This window comes from Mytilus trossulus, chromosome 3, assembly GCF_036588685.1.
Source record: "Mytilus trossulus isolate FHL-02 chromosome 3, PNRI_Mtr1.1.1.hap1, whole genome shotgun sequence".
NCBI classification, from domain to species: Eukaryota; Metazoa; Mollusca; class Bivalvia; order Mytilida; family Mytilidae; genus Mytilus; species Mytilus trossulus.
The window spans coordinates 38,903,003-38,921,676 of NC_086375.1; the positions used below are offsets into that span (position 1 = coordinate 38,903,003).

The 18,674-nt window shown below is 30.8% G+C and overlaps 1 protein-coding gene across 7 annotated transcripts in view; it reads right to left on the minus strand.

Annotated features, from left to right (window-relative positions):
* LOC134711439 (ATP-binding cassette sub-family C member 4-like) overlaps positions 1-18,674 on the minus strand; it is a 107,010-nt gene that overhangs the window by 56,303 nt on the left and 32,033 nt on the right. The window contains exon 8 of one of the 7 annotated variants that reach the window (XM_063572029.1): positions 3,609-3,858. The exons of 5 other annotated variants lie outside the window; for them this stretch is intronic. In XM_063572029.1, the coding sequence (XP_063428099.1) occupies positions 3,609-3,858 (250 nt within the window). Of the gene's footprint in view, positions 1-3,608; positions 3,859-14,077; positions 14,328-18,674 lie in introns of all 7 variants that reach the window. One more of the 7 variants, XM_063572024.1, reaches the window with a different exon arrangement.

Sequence of the window (18,674 nt, forward strand, 5' to 3'; positions counted from 1 at the left end):
ACTTAAAATTTTTGTTTTCTCTTAGAGCAATTCACTATGCTGTTGAATATTAATCCTCTCAAAAAAATGTTTGAAGAAATTTTCTTTTTATTTATGAAATTTCAAATGAGAAAAATTTAACTCAATTTTTTATTCACATCCCCCTTTCCCTTATTCCAAAACTAATTTCAATTAAAATATTCTAATGGAGTTTGCAACAATTACTACTCATTTAAATACATGATGTAAAAAAAACTGCTTGTTATCACTGAATGGTAAAGATTATTTAAATTTATCAGTTGGTAGTAAGAAGTGAATATACATTGTATATTGTATATAACAAAGATTTAAGTTGATTCTGGACAAAGAAAGATAACTCCAATTAAAAAAAATTCTTGCAGATATTTCTTGCTTACTATACTAGACAAAGAAAGATAACTCTTAATTAAAAAAAAATTTGCTATTTCACAATATTGTGAAATTAGATAGTTCTTGCCATTGCACAATACTGTGCAATTGAAAAGACTTGCTATTGCACAATACTTAATATAATAATTTTAGATCCTGATTTGGACCAACTTGAAAACTGGGCCCATAACCAAAAATCCAAGTACATGTTTAGATTCAGCATATCAAAGAGGCCCAAGAATTTAATTTTTGTTAAAATCAAACTTAGTTTAATTTTGGACCCTTTGCACTTTAATTTAGACCAATTTTAAAACTGGACCAAAAATTAAGAATCTACATACACAGTTAGATTTGGCATATCAAAGAACCCCAATTATTCAATTTTTGATGAAATCAAACAATGTTTAATTTTGGACCCCGATTTGGGCCAACTTGAAAACTGGGCCAATAATCAAAAATCTAAGTACATTTTTAGATTCAGCATATCAAAGAACCCCAAGGTTTCAATTTTTGTTAAAATCAAACTAAGTTTAATTTTGGACCCTTTGGACCTCAATGTAGACCAATTTGAAAACGGGACCAAAAATTAAGAATCTACATACACAGTTAGATTCGGCATATTAAAGAACCCCAATTATTCAATTTTGATGAAATCAAACAAAGTTTAATTTTGGCCCCTTTGGGCCCCTTTTTCCTTAACTGTTGGGACCAAAACTTCCAAAATCAATACCAACCTTCCTTTTATAGTCATAAACCTTGTGTTTAAATTTCATAGATTTCTATTTACTTATACTAACGCTATGGTGCGAAAACCAAGAAAAATGCTTATTTGGGTCCCTTTTTGGCCCCTAATTCCTAAACTGTTGTGACCGAAACTCCCAAAATCAATACCAACCTTCCTTTTGTGGTCATAAACATTGTGTTTATATTTCATTGATTTCTATTTACTTTAACTAAAGTTATAGTGCGAAAACCAAGAAAATGCTTATTTGGGCCCTTTTTGGCCCCTAATTCCTAAAATGTTGGGACCAAAACTCCCAAAATCAATACCAGCCTTCCTTTTATGGTCATAAACCTTGTGTTAAAATTTCATAGATTTCTATTCACTTTTACTAAAGTTAGAGTGCGAAAACTAAAAGTATTAGGACGACGACGACGACGACGACGACGACGACGACGACGACGACGACGCCAACGTGATAGCAATATACGACGAAAATTTTTTCAAAATTTGCGGTCGTATAAAAACAAAAACACAGAAAATAATATGTACAAAAGATACCATGTCCCTTTCATGTATTCAAAAATTTCACTCATGACTTTTACACATGTATACAACATACACCTTTGAAAAAACTCAACAAACTTATTTTGTCAATTCCTCAAATTTACATCCATTTCAACATTGTTTTGACAATCTGATACTGTAACCAGATGCTCCGCAGGGTTCAGCTTTATACGACCGCAGAGGTTGAACCCTGAACGGTTGGGGCAAGTATGGACACAACATTCAAGCTGGATTCCACTCTAAATTTGGATTGTGATTAAATAGTTGACACAGCATAGGTTTCTGACACAGAATGAATGTATTCAAATGAACTTAAAATTTTTGTTTTCTCTTAGAGCAATTCACTATGCTGTTGAATATTAATCCTCTCAAAAAAATGTTTGAAGAAATTTTCTTTTTATTTATGAAATTTCAAATGAGAAAAATTTAACCCAATTTTTTATTCACATCCCCCTTTCCCTTATTCCAAAACTAATTTCAATTAAAATATTCTAATGGAGTTTGCAACAATTACTACTCATTTAAATACATGATGTAAAAAAACTGCTTGTTATCACTGAATGGTAAAGATTATTTAAATTTATCAGTTGGTAGTAAAAAGTGAATATACATTGTATATTGTATATAACAAAGATTTAAGTTGATTCTGGACAAAGAAAGATAACTCCAATTAAAAAAAATTCTTGCAGATATTTCTTGCTTACTATACTGGACAAAGAAAGATAACTCTTAATTAAAAAAAAATTTGCTATTTCACAATATTGTGAAATTAGATAATTCTTGCCATTGCACAATACTGTGCAATTGAAAAGACTTGCTATTGCACAATACTTAATATAATAATTTTAGATCCTGATTTGGACCAACTTGAAAACTGGGCCCATAATCAAAAATCTAAGTACATGTTTAGATTCAGCATATCAAAGAGGCCCAAGAATTTAATTTTTGTTAAAATCAAACTTAGTTTAATTTTGGACCCTTTGCACTTTAATTTAGACCAATTTTAAAACTGGACCAAAAATTAAGAATCTACATACACAGTTAGATTTGGCATATCAAAGAACCCCAATTATTCAATTTTTGATGAAATCAAACAATGTTTAATTTTGGACCCCGATTTGGGCCAACTTGAAAACTGGGCCAATAATCAAAAATCTAAGTACATTTTTTAGATTCAGCATATCAAAGAACCCCAAGGTTTCAATTTTTGTTAAAATCAAACTAAGTTTAATTTTGGACCCTTTGGACCTTAATGTAGACCAATTTGAAAACGGGACCAAAAATTAAGAATTTACATACACAGTTAGATTTGGCATATTAAAGAACCCCAATTATTCAATTTTGATGAAATCAAACAAAGTTTAATTTTGGACCCTTTGGGCCCCTTTTTCCTTAACTGTTGGGACCAAAACTTCCAAAATCAATACCAACCTTCCTTTTATAGTCATAAACCTTGTGTTTAAATTTCATTGATTTCTATTTACTTAAACTAAAGTTATTGTGCGAAAACCAAGAATAATGCTTATTTGGGCCCTTTTTTGGCCCCTAATTCCTAAACTGTTGAAAATAAAACTCCCAAAATCAATCCCCACCTTTATTTTGTGGTTATAAACCTTGTGTCAAAATTTCATAGATTTCTATTGACTTAAACTAAAGTTATAGTGCGAAAACCAAGAAAATGCTTATTTGGGCCCTTTTTGGCCCCTAATTCCTAAAATATTGGGACCAAAACTCCCAAAATCAATACCAGCCTTCCTTTTATGGTCATAAACCTTGTGTTAAAATTTCATAGATTTCTATTCACTTTTACTAAAGTTAGAGTGCGAAAACTAAAAGTATTCGGATGACGACGACGACGACGACGACGCCAACGTGATAGCAATATACGACGAAATTTTTTTAAAAATTTGCGGTCGTATAAAAACTGACAAACCTCTAATCTTCTCAATGTAACCAGTGCTTCCAAAGAAAACCGGAAGGCTAGTGGAACGAAAAGTGTCATAGGAAGACGTATGGTTTGGATTAAAACTACTGTAAGGAAAACTTTTTTGGCCGTCATTGCACCTCCAACCAATGCATAGGTAATCAAAGTAAAAAGTATGATGACTTTTGCACAAGTAAAGAAAAATCCCTCAAATAAAGCCTCTATATAAGATCTTTGTAGCAACTGTTTGACTTCTGTTCTGAAAATATTAAAATGACATCACCCTTATAGAGTTTTATCTAGAACTGAATAAAATGCTTCGCTGAGTGCAGCCTGATACGATTGCAGTGGTTGAACCCTGAACAGTTGGTGCAAATTTGGACACAATATTTAAGCTTGATACTGTCTGAATAAGGATTGATATGATACCAATATACCAATATATCAATATATCGTATAAAAAGGGCATGGTAATTTTTTTTTACCAAAAAAACACTTTGTGCGTAGACTTTACCAAAGAGGGCAAATAAATAAACAAGTAAGTTACACATATACAGTGTTTCTCATTAAAACTATATACAAATTTTAAAAAGTTAACCTGGTACATAATATAATGATATTAGAATGTTAGTCCCAGTGTTGAGCAACTTTTATAAATAAATTGTAACAATGCATATACATGGAGTATACCCCAAAGCCAGGATACAAAAAAAGATCAAAGAAACCTAATTTTTCCAATTTACTTGTAGAAGTTCAGCTAGCCATATATGCAATATACTTTAAGGGTACATGAATGTATGCTCCACCGAAGACAACATTAGAAACAAACAAACAAAGCCAAAAGCTGCAATAAGTTTCTGAAATCAAAAGCATAGCTATTATTGACAAAAGTAGAAGCTGCACACAAAACAAACAAATCAGCAATAAAATTAAATTATACCCTTTATTCTTTCTTGATTTTTTTTTGGCTCGACTGTAATCTATACAAGTTTGATTTAATTATTTGTTGCAAGTCCTGTCGTAAGTGGTGGCCAGAAAATTTGTCAATTATTGATTTTTACAAAAAAAAAAATATTTAGGTTTGGTAGTTTGATAGATGCATGGCTAATATTACTTATATTAATTACTTATTATGGAAAGTTACAACTGCTATTGACAACCAATCAAATCAATGCATAGGTCTACATAACATAAACCTTTATGCCATTTAGCGTCTTCATTTACACGATCTATGTACAGTAAATGTGATGACTTACTTCTCAAAAGTTAAGTATGTCAAAATACATACAAGATCTAAGAGAAGTCAAATCCATGTGTTTTAGATCAAAAACTCAAATAGCCAGGTTGGGCAGAACGTTTATAAAACAATGGAGAATGGTTTATATTGAACATATCCATATATGGAGACAAGAAAATCTTTCAAAAAATCCATAATAGAAGGTGCACAATCTGAATCGTTTTCAAACTTTTAGTGAAGTTCCAATGATTAAAACAAATTTTGTACAATATTTGAAAATTTAGCCCAAGAAATGACTATTTCACTAAGTCTGAAAATGAGAAAAAAAGATTCCATAATAGCAATGCATAGCATGTGCATATCTTCAACATGTATGCAATCTTTCTTTGATTGATTGATTGATTGGTGGTTAAAGTTACAAAAATCATGTTGAAAAACTTTTCAAGGTATTGATTACAAATATCATCTACCCATGTCTACCCAAATTCACAACTCATATCATTCAACTATGACAATAAAAAACCTGATTAAAAATAAAACTCATAAAATCTGGTTACATTTTTTACACCTCATATTACTGTATATATTCCCAATTTTCTTATAAGTCATTAATGGGCATGTATAGTAAGTTTCAAGTTGATGTTACCACAACTTAAGGGCAAACTATATTGCACCAAACTTTTCCATCGTTCTCTTTAAACTTTATCCTGATACAGGACAGACAAACAGATTACAGGACATATATATATATAGAAGGATGCATGCATAATCTATAGTCTGTATGTCCCTCTGTCTGTTTGTCTGTCCTGTATCTTAAGACATAATAAAATAGGAATCAGTCATTTTTTAGACCAAATGTATTTTTCACATTAGTAATACTATCAAATACTAATTTATCCTGAGGTTTTAACGCAAATAATGAGTAGGGGTGATTATCTATATCTTAATGCAGAATTTTCCAAAACCTCAGTAACATCTCCAAACATCACAATTAGTTCTAAACTTACAGTAACTTCTAATTAAAGAATAGCAGTACTTTTTCACAAGAATGCACTTTTGAAAATTGGACCATATTCTTATTTCTCTAAAGACAACTGTGAATGCCTAGTGGTATCCACTCTTTTTACCCTATCTCACAATCACAACTTCAGGTGTTGGTTCACTTGATAGAATTACAGTTAAATTTTAGTTAAATAAAAATCAAACCAAAAACAACAAACCTCTAATCTTCTCAATGTAACCAGTGCTTCAAAAGAAAACCGGAAGGCTAGTGGAACAAAAAGTGTCATAGAAAGACGGATAGTTTGGTGTAAAGCTACAGTAAGGTAAACCCTTTTGGCCGTCATTGCACCTCCAACCAATGCATAGGTCAAAATTGTTAAAAGTATGATGACTTTTGTACAAGCAAAGAAAAATCCATCAAATAAAGCACCTATGTAAGATCTTTGTAGCAACTGTTTAATTTCCATCCTGAAAATATCATAAAATAATATCACCCTTATCAACTAACTATCGCCTTTCCCTTTATTTACCAAAGCTACCCTCTTTACCAGGTCAGCTCATACATGCCAGCAGACGCACAACTGGCTCAATCTAATCTAGCTTAAAGTTTCTATTAGGCAACAATATAACTTCTCCAAAACATTACATCATTTCACAAAGAGATTGGAATAAATTTATTAAAGTATATAAAAAATAAAATGCTTTGCTGAGCACAGCCTGAAATGACCACTGAGGTTGAACCCTGAACAATTGGGGCAAATTTTGACATAATATTCAAGCTTGATACTGTTTGAATTTGGTATGTGATCAAATTTTTGAATTAATATAGGTTCCTGACACAAAGCAAATGTCAAGATCTTACAAATCTATTGTACAATACTGTGCAATTGAAAATTTCTTCTTGAAGCCCTTAAAAAAATGGAACCCCCCAAAATTTTTTGAATCCCCCCTTGGAGCAATTACCCCAACACTGGATCCCAGCCTTTTCTTTGTATAATGGAATCTTGTAGTACAATATTCAGAGAGATCCACACACTTAAACACAAGTCATTGACTAAAAAAATGCTTGTTTTTGGCCTGTTTTGTCCCCTAATTCCTGTAATAACTCCCAAACTCAATCCCAGACTTCCTGTTGTGATATCAAACGTTTTGGTACAATGTCAGAGAGATCCATACACTTACACAAAACTTATTGTCCAGAAACTACAAAAATGCTTTCTTTTTGGCCATTTATTCTTAAACTGTTGGCACCATAACCCCCATAATGAATCCCAACTTGTGGTATTAAACATTGTGGTACAATTCTAGAGAAATTGAAATAATTATACACAAGCTATTATCCTGAAAATAGAAAAATGCTTGTTTTTTATCCTTATTTCCTAAAGAGTCGTGACCATCATCCCCTTAATCAATCCTAACTTGCCTTTTGCGGGATTAAACCTTCTCAAATAGATCTATTCATGTAAACTAAAGTTATTGTCCTGAAACCAAATGTGTCTTTGGATGACAATGACAACATAGACGCAGACAACAACATCATATCATTTAAGGATACCAATTTTTTTTGGTGGTCATATAAAAACACAACATGATTTCCCACTCAAATAGCATTTTTTCAAATGTGTTGTGAGAGTACTGGATGTCTTTTAGTTATTGGAATCCTTGTGTTGCTCTCTTATTGCTGTAGAGTTATTAATAAAAAAAATCAGTCCCAAATGTTTGGAAAAAGTGGACAAATTTTTGCCTTAAATAAAAGATTGGAAAATGGAGAAGCAAAACATTTAAAAAAAAAACGTATAATAATTAATTTTGTTCCCCTTAATAATGGGCTAATTCTAGAGGAAGAAAAAATCTGAAATAGTTGGGAAAAAACCTAAGAATAGCCAATTTATCCAATGTAATTGTAGAAATTCAGCTAGCTGTTCATATAATGAACTTTATTGGCACATGCACACACATATATGCTCAGCCAAAGAAAACATGGAAAACTAAGCTCACATACAAAGCCAAAAGCTACTACAAGATCCTGAAATCCAAAGCATAGCTATAATTTGACAAAAGTAGAAGCTGCACACAAAACAAACAACTTGATAATAAAATTAATATACACCCTTTATTCTTTCTTGAATGATTTTGGCTTAACTGTAGGACATTCATAGGGAGATGGTATCCAGTGCTTTATAATTCACTTCTCTAGGTTAAGTATATCAAAAATACATGATCTAAGAGTAGTCCAATCCATGTGTTTAAGATCAAAGGCTAAAATGGCCAGGTTGGGCAGAACATTTATAAGACAATGGTGAATGGTTTATAATGAACATATCCATATATGGAGATAAGAAAATCTTTCAACTTCTCCATAATTGAATGGTTTTCAAACTATTTATTAGTGAAGTTCCAAAGATTAAAACAAAATATTGTTACAATATTTGTAATTTTGTCCAAGAAAAGACCGAATAACTAACAAAGGGGGTCAGTTTCAAAATAATTCTATAATAGGCGCATATCTTCAAACATGTATGCAATCTTGTATGAAATAGCATATTCATATTTCAAACCAGTGAAACCCTAGTTTTCCTGTATATATTCCAACTTTTCTTACAAGTAATTCATTACACCCCAGTTTTCCTGTATATATTCCAACTTTCCTTACTCACGATTATACAATCCATATTCATATTTAAAACCAGTGCACCCCATTTTTCCTATATGGACCATAATTTGGTATTCGGCCTTTGGTTTCTTTTTGTATCCTTTTTTATAAGTTCTAAAATTTTAACTTTTATTTTGTGGGTTGTGTTGGTGTTAGAATAGTATGAATGGAACAATTCAGTTTTTCGAGAAAAAATTAATACATTTTGATTCACCGTTTACGTGACATGAAACCAAACAGGAAACCAATCTTTATTTTCTTTATTTTGCACAATATAATTCAAAAGGCATAAATAAACACCATTACTAGTGTTACTTGCTTCATGTTAATATTTAAAATCTATTTTCAATGTTATATTAAATTTTTGTTTAAACCTGACAGGAAACCATAAGAAACCGAAAGCATTTTTTTAGTTTTATTTAATTGCAAAATCTGCTTAAAATAATCTGAACAGTATATTTTTTCTTAAAATCCATCTTAAATGTAACAGTATTATAAAACTCCTAAATATGTGCTTGTTTTGAAAACAATTAGTACAATTTATTCAGAATTTTCCATATTTTCTTCATTGATACAGGATACCATAATCGTTGTATCTTGATGTTTAAGCCAAAAAAATGGATTTATATTTGGTTTTGATATTCCAGTTATATACAATTTATTCCAAATCATTGGCAATGTAACATTCTTTAAATCCAGTAAAGAAAAAAACTTATAACTTGGAATTAAAATCTTTAAAATAGGCACAATGTGATACTTGTGACCTGTACACCATCTACATGGTTTCCACATTTTAACCTTCTTTAGTGGGCTAAAATCAATAAAGTACTTCCTTTCAAGTCATGCATGGTAAAAGTTTACTTCTCCTTTGACAAGTTTATTGCGTTTCTGATAAGTGTTTGCAGAACATGAATAAAAAATATTAATTAAAAACTGTGACAAAGATTCCAACTTTGTACATTCCAAGTGTAACGGTATATTAACATGTATTTTTTATTAAATTATATTTATTCACCTAAAATATCCAGTAATATTTACTGCTGAAGTTAAATCAATCCAACGAGCATTGGTACAATGATAAGAGACGTAATTTCGATTGATTTTTCCAAGGACTCTTCACGTCATTATCGGGAAACGAAGTGTGTTCTAGCGTCTGTCAAATATGAAATCGATTTTGTCAAGTCATTGGGCATTTATTTTCACACAGGATCGTAAGTAACATTATGCACATAGGAAAAATAACAGACCACCAGCGCAATCTCTTTGACAATTGTATTTTCCTCTTTTAAACAAGACGAAACAAGTCTACAGATTATGTTTTCTAACATCCCGTTGGAAACAAAAACAATGTTTAGACCTAGTATTTCGTACATCCGGCCGTAATGGCGTTATCACATGTTAGTCACATGTTTCAAGTATGACCGGAAATGATTAGAACTTAAGGACAAAAACAATTTTAGTAAATAACTGGACTTCTGTTTCGTGTGAAATGTAACGCATAACGATAACGAAATGTTCTTACTTAATTATTACGAAGATCAAAACAAGAATGTAAATCATCTCGGATTTACCTGTTTGAACATCTCGCGAGAGTTCATATTTGCATATTGTTTTTAAGAATTCTATTACAACAAAGCAGATTACATCATCTAAAAATTGCGTTACGAAATCGGACACAAAAATCATGTCACTGTTCTTACATCTGCTACATAAATACTTATAGTTCTCTGCATTTTCTTCTCACTATTCTTCTTGGTCGATGTTCTTTGTTTTTTGAAAGCAAAAGTTATGAATTTGCCGGTGACGATTATCTATAAATCAGTCAGCGTTATGCTCTTCGGAAGCAAAAAGTAACGCGAGAAACGACACAAAAATACGGTTGTAGAATCTTTGAAATTCGTATATTTTAATTTTTTTTCTAGGGAGGAGTAGCATACACTTGTATGTTGATAAAAATAATGGCATCTTTAGATGTAGTTGCAACTTTTCTTACAGTAATTCACATTTTATCACTTTTCTATAGTTATAGGAAACGGAGCCCAATAGCAAATTATGGTCCATATATATTCAAACTTTTCTTACAAGTTATTCATTGACTTCATTTTTTCCTGTATATATTCCAACTTTTCTTACAAGTGATTCATTGCACCTCATTTTTCCTGTATATGTTCCAGGTGATTAATTCAATCCATATTCATATTTCTTACTGCCCCTCCCATCTTTGTATACACATTACTCAATCTGTGTATTTTAAACTATTTATATTATATGCCTACCTCTCCACATTCTAGTGTTACAAAATGTATACTTAATAGAACAAACACACAAAATTCAACATACAACCTATCAATATTAAATGCATCAGAACCATTAGCAACCAAAAAAATTCCAAGGGAGACAATACAGTAACCAGATGCAGAACTATGCAGAAAAACTGACTGTCATTGCACACAAAATCACATGACAAATGTTAAGCCAATGCAAATGCAATTCAAAAACTGTAATAATCTTTTTTCATTACGATATTGATCTGATTTGTTTATAAATGAATTAATCTCAATCACCCACCCATCCTCTTGCTAAAAATAGCATTTGAGTACTGTAAACTAACTTATTTTCGCGGATACTTTATTTTGCATTTCACCCTTTCTTGACCACTTCCAGGCTATTTAATTTCACGATTTTCTGATTTACTTGATGAAGTTTAATAAGGGAAGAACCAAGTTGTACATATTTACGACGATTTATATTCACATTATTTTTCTACTCGCGAAAGTCATGAAAATAAATGGTTTACAGTAAGCTATTATGTTGAGTATTGTTTACATAATAGTCACAACAACAGGAACAGGTCTTAAAGGTATAGACTGCAGTGAATTAAATCACTTTCTTTATCAATGGCTAAGTGGATAGTGGCTAATGAATGCCTTTCATAGGTTAGTTATGTGGCCTTCTGAAATGGTGGGTTTCTGTTGGGTTTTTATTTTTTGGTATTTTGTGCTGTGTTCTTTTAAAAACATACGAGAATGTTTCACAAAATTTCCCCATTCCACTTGTATAAAACAAAGCACAATTCTTATCCCTTTATAACTGCATTGGACACCACATGAGAAGAAACTTAAAATGCAACAGGTTATATATGTTAATGACAATAGAAAAAATATGTTTTACGTTAAATTGGATCTTTTTGACAAAATTGAAGTAAAAAATTTGGTATTGCTAAAGCCCAATACAACAACTTCCATAACTTCTTCAAGCTGTTACTTCATTCAACAAAATTCTAAAATTCTTGATACTTTGAATTTCAAACTGAGAAAAAAAAGAATTTCATGCTTCAACCAGATGCTCCGCAGGGCGTAGCTTTATACGACCGCAGAGGTTGAACCCTGAACGGTTGGGGCAAGTATGGACACAACATTCAAGCTGGATTCAGCTCTAAATTTGGATTGTGATTTAATAGTTGACACAGCATAGGTTTCTGACACAGAATGAATGTGTTTTAATGAACTTAAAATTTTTGTTTTCTCTTAGAGCAATTGACTATGCTGTTGAATATTAATCCTCTCAAAAAAATGTTTGAAGAAATTTTCTTTTTATTTATGAAATTTCAAATGAGAAAAATTGAACCCAATTTTTTAATCACATCCCCCTTTCCCTTATTCTAAAACTAATCTCAATTAAAATATTCTAATGGAGATTGCAACAATAACTACTCATTTAAATACATCATAAAATATTAAAATGTAAAAAAAAAACTGCTTGTTATCACTGAATGGTAAAGATTATTTAAATTTATCAGTTGGTAGTAAAAAGTGAATATACATTGTATATTGTATATAACAAAGATTTAAGTTGATTCTGAACAAAAAAAGATAACTCCAAGTAAAAAAAATTCTAGCAATAAGATATTTCTTGCTTACTATTCTGGACAAAGGAAGATAACTCTAATTAAAAAAAAATTTGCTATTTCACAATATTGTGAAATTAGATATTTCCTGCCATTGCACAATACTGTGCAATTGAAAAGACTTGCTTTTGCACAATACTTAATATAATAATTTAAGATCCTGATTTGGACCAACTTGAAAACTGGGCCCATAATCAAAAATCTAAGTACATGTTTAGATTCAGCATATCAAAGAGGCCCAAGAATTTAATTTTTGTTAAAATCAAACTTAGTTTAATTTTGGACCCTTTGGACCTTAATGTAGGCCAATTTGAAAATGGGACCAAAAATGAAGAATCTACATACACAGTTAGATTTGGCATATCAAAGAACCCCATTTATTCAATTTTTGATGAAATCAAATAAAGTTTAATTTTGGACCCCAATTTGGACCAACTTGAAAACTGGGCCAATAATCAAGATTCTAAGTACATTTTTAGATTCAACATATTAAAGAACCCAACCGATTCATTTTTTGTCAAAATCAAACTAAGTTTAATTTTGGACCCTCGACCTTAATGTAGACCAATTTGAAAACATGACCAAAAGTTAAGAATCTACATATACAGTAAGATTCGGCATATCAAAGAACCCCAATTATTCAATTTTGATGAAATCAAACAAAGTTTAATTTTGAACCCTTTGGGCCCCTTTTTCCTAAACTGTTAGGACAAAAACTCCCAAAATCAATACCAACCTTCCTTTTATGGTCATAAACCTTGTGTTTAAATTTCATAGATTTCTATTTACTTATACTACCATTATTGTGCGAAAACCAAGAAAAATGCTTATTTGGGTCCCTTTTTGGCCCCTAATTCCTAAACTGTTGGGACCTTAACTCCCAAAATCAATACCAACCTTCCTTTTATGGTCATAAACCTTGTGTTAAAATTTCATAGATTTCTATTCACTTTTACTAAAGTTAGAGTGCGAAAACTAAAAGTATTCGGACGACGACGACGACGACAACGACGATGCAGACGCCGACGCCAACGTGATAGCAATATACGACGAAATTTTTTTCAAAATTTGCGGTCGTATAAAAACTCTGCTTAAATGCAATTTCTAACAAAAAAGCTTGAAAATGTAAAAAAAAACTGTTATATCTTAATTTGTCAATCCTAAAAATACTACAAACGTAAGTTTAGCTAATAACTTTAACATCTATTGCACATCCTGTGGTGTGTTCAACAATAACTAATGACATTTCTTGTATTAGGGCATGGTTGACCATTTCATCCAGAGAATCTTAAATAAAATTTCAACTACTTTTAAATGGTTTAATCATATTTTGGTATTGAAAACTGTCAGCTTTAGTCCACCAATGTAGGTCAATCTTTAATTTTGATTTTTTAATTATAGGGGTATATTGCTGTTTCAGAGCTGAACTTGATCACTTTGGTGTTCAGGAATTTTCACCAAACAGGACACCTCAATTGAATTTTTTTTTTTTTTTTAAATATTTGTAGTCCAGAATATTTCTTACATGTTTTAACAATTAAATTATAAATTGTATTTTTATCTTTTGTTAATTAGTATACCATTCTTTAAGTGTAACCCAAAAAGCCAAATAAAAAACGAAGAACTTGTGCATATATATATATAACAAGAAATAAATTCAAACCAAACATCAGACAAACCTGCAATCTTTTAACTGTAACCATTGTCTCTGATGCAAACTGGATGGCAAAAGGGATGAAAAGTGTTGTGGAAAGGCGGATGGCCTGGTACAAAGATATTGTGACGAAAACTTTCTCAGTTGACAACGCATGTCCACTCATAATATATGCAAGAAAGGTTAAAAACACAATCAGCTTTGCCGAACTAAAGAAAAATCCAATAATTGAACCCCTTATGTAAGAACACGACTTCACTTTTTTCACCTCCTGCCTGAAAATATTCAAATGATTTATCTTTATAAAACATAAGATTATGAGATTGTGAATAGCCTAAATATGTTCCAACTACTAACAGATAAGTGAAAAAAGAAGTGAAAACTAGATTATATAGATTAACCATTATAATAGAGTTTAAATGACCCATATTATCTGTTCTGTCGATGGGAAAAAATCCCCAAAAAGTGCTCTTTTAATTTTTTTTTAAAATGATCTTACTACAGGGTTATTTAAGACTTGAAATTTCTGATATATTCAATATTTCCAAGGGAAACTTATCAATTTTTTTTTATCATCACTGACAATGCTGTTCTTATACCTTTGAATTTCATAAAACTAAAAACTGGTAAAGTGTACATATGAATGCAAATTTCCATATAATCTACAATTCTAAGGGGCAATAATCTTTTAACAATAGTTGATCGGCACAGAGTTTTTAACTCTTCTGAAACATTGCTGATATAAACCTACAATGCAAGTTTCATTAAAATTTGGTCAAAATTGTTCACATGACAGCGCTAACAATGATATTATCCATATGAGTAATGTTTCCAAGGGGCATAACTCTTTAAAAAATAATTGATGACAATTTAATTTTGAACTTGTAAGACATTGCTTATACATGTATAAACCTAAAATATAAGTTTTTAAAAAATCTGGCAAGAATTGATCATAATTCCTTAACTGTTAGGACCGTAACCCCAAAATCAGTCCCCACCTTCCTTTTGTGGTAATAAACCTTGTGTTTAAATTTCACATATTTCTTTTTACTTATATTAAAGTTATTGATCGGAAACCAAATGTCTTCAGACCAAGACAATGATGACAACAATGACATGATACCAATATATGACTGCAAAATATTTTGTGATCGTAAATAAAATCACCACCATAACTTTTTTTATGAAGACAAATGCAAAAAAAAATCATTGACATGAATAATCACACACACACATGATATGATCTGTGAGTCAATTATTAGTGTATTTTTGTGAGTATTGCTAGTTTCTGCAGCTAAAATCTTTATTAGTGCCAGCATACAATTTTTTTTATTTGTCGTAAAACAGAACTACTGTATTATTACTAACATAGTTTATTATAAGCAAGTGTATACTTTGTGAGAATATTTATGGCCACTGACTGTAGACATTCTTTACTGAACTGTTTTTTAAAAAACATTCATAAGCATGCATGATAAACACTTAAAAGAAGAAAATATACATGCAAAACTTAAAAGGTGTACAATAAACTACACTACCATTAACAGCATAATAGGGGGGGTTGTCTCATTGTGGGGTTCTGATCCCGGATCCCACTTAATATTTTGTCAGATTCCTGTATCCCGCTTACACTATATGCGTAAGCAACTCTCTTTTTTTGTAATTTTCCATGTCCCGCTTGACTTCATTTCTAATTTTCACGGCACAATAATTTGACTTTCATGTGTCACGCTTACAAAAAATCAGCAATCCCACGTCACCCTTAGACCCCAATGAGACCCATTGTAGGACTAACACCCAATTTATTAATCATACAATACATCAAATAAAGAAATGGAAATTAAAAAAAATCTTTTTTTTTACTTGAAGGGCCTTGTTAGACAAATGATCTAAGAAGTTCATCTTCTACCCCACACATGGCAGGTGTGTTTTATTTACTCCAATCTTAATTAACTTGATTTTTCAGTTTCCCTACAGAAGGTCTGTGGATTTCTCCAGCTTCCTCCACTAGAAAAAAAGTTACCACCACAATAGAGCCAAAGGTGCTAACATGAGCTTTAAATCCAATCAATCAATCAATCAATCAATCAATCAAACAAACAATAGGATATCTATCAATCAATGAGTACAATATTTTCCAAACAGGCAACATAAGTCTTCTATTCCTTTGATTGACCAGAATTAATTCAATAATATCACATCCTGTTACCAGAATAAATGTTTTAGTATATCAAGGAGAAATTAACTTTAAATTTACCATGAAACATAATATATGCGCAAGACAAAAGCTCTTAAGTAACATACGGTCAAATTATTTGTGATTGCATAAATTCTACACTGATGTGACAATGTGTTACAGGAAAGATTGATAACAAAAAAATAATAGATTCTACAACCAAACATGCAAGGAATTAAATTCTGGTACCTCATCCCCCATTTGAATCGGTTGCTTCAGCAACCAGTTTAATTTCAAGAAGTAACATTTCAATTCTTTGAACACTATTCTTTCCATAAAGACATCAACATCCTGATTTAATTCATGTACCGTAAATTCAGATTTTTTTTTATATTTTTATAAATATGAAAATGTTGACAGAATTGGTTTCGTTACATATATTTCATTTCAAATTTGTTTTAGCATTTTTTCCCTGATATTTCAATAATTATTCCCACACTTCAAATGTTTAAGGAAACTTTAGTAACCGCTATAAATGTTTAAGGAAACTTTAGCAATCACTTCAAATGTTCAAGGAAACTTAAGCAACCACTTCAAATGTTCAAGGAAACTTTAGCAACCACTTCAAATGTTCAAGGAAACTTTAGCAACCACTTCAAATGTTTTACGAAACTTGAGCAACCACTTCAAATGTTCAAAGCCACTTTAACAACCATTTCAAATGTTCAAGGTCACTTTTGCAATTCAATCTAACTTCTAGATATTTAGAAATTATTATAAATTAAGGAATGTATCTCCCTCATGCAAAGCTCTGATTTCTTTCACTGATTTGGCTTTACATTTTGAACCTTTTGGATTATAGCTCTTCATCTTTTATATAAGCTTTGGATTTCAAATATTTTGGCCACGAGCATCACTGAAGAGACATGTCGAAATGCGCATCTGGTGCAGAAAAATTGGTACCGTTAATGTTATTCTTCTGGAACTATCATTATTTTAAGTTTGCAATTGTGTTGAGAAATCACAGTCAAGATCTGTTAACATTAACATATAACATAACTAAATTGTTGCAGTTATATTTTTTGCAATACAGAGTAATATTTTCATATCAAACCTTGTTTCTATGAAAGATCTCACATGATATTATGAATTTCACATATTCTTACATCATACTTTTTCATTAATGAGAAAGTATCAATTTATAAAGCCACAAAGTCACTGCCCTTCTTAATTCATAGGAATTTGATAGCTTTTATACATATCAGGTTTAAAGAATGAAAAGCCAAAAATAATGATTTGGTTTGATTCTAAATTTCTAGTTACTAATATATATGTAACATAGAGATGATAATAAAATCATCTTTTTCCAGCATTTTACCAGATCTGAATAAATTACTAATGTATTTACTTTTTATTTTATAACATTTTAACTTTAAATAAAATGTGGCTCAACAAATTTTAATTTCCTGATAAAATTACACAGAGGTGGATTCTAGCATTATTTTTTTCCAGCATTTTACAAGAACTGAATAAAGTATATGACATAGAAATTTGTAATTATTATTTAAGGAATTTCTAAAAATATATAGCTTAACAAATTCTGGTCTGATATTACACATAGAGGTTGTCATAATTACAAAATTATCTATTTACTTCATTTTACCAGAACTGAATCAATTACATAACATATAAATATATTCATTTTAGGACAGAACTTCTGAATAATTTGTTTTATGCGAAAGCAGGCAAGCAAAATAAGCATGCAGAGGTTAGAACGTAGGTTTTCTAGTGCAGATATATTTGTATAGACATGCAGCATACTATAGTTGTGCATAAATGCCTGTGAATAATATATATATATGTTTTATCCTAATTTAAATTTAAACTGTAGTACAATTGAAACTTGACAGTACTTGATACCATTAAGAAGCAAAATAATAAACTAAAACTGAATAAGCATAATGTACAGTGGCGGATCCAGAGGGGGATGGAACCCCCCCTTTTTTTTAACAATCAATGCATTTGAATGGGGACATACGGTTGAAAACCCCTTTATCCTGGGTCGGGACAAGACTGATAACAAATTGTTAATTTCATGGATATGCTATATGTAAGCCATACAAGACTACAGGCATCTGAAAGAACTCCTAATAATCATGCATGCTACAACATTTGAATGAATTTCAAGTATTCAAACCATATAATTTTAAATGTAAGTTCACGCTCAACTACATACAGTAGGTATAGGACTATTCTTACTCTTCAGTAAAAATAACAATATGAATTTGATGCGTTTAGGTATGCAGAATTTTATCAAAATGCACAATTTACGTAGATGAAATTTTGTTTTTATCTAATTTTCATAATGCACATATATATTCACAGTTAAGTTATGGACAACTATAGTACCGGTATATTAATAAAATAACATAAATACACAATTTTC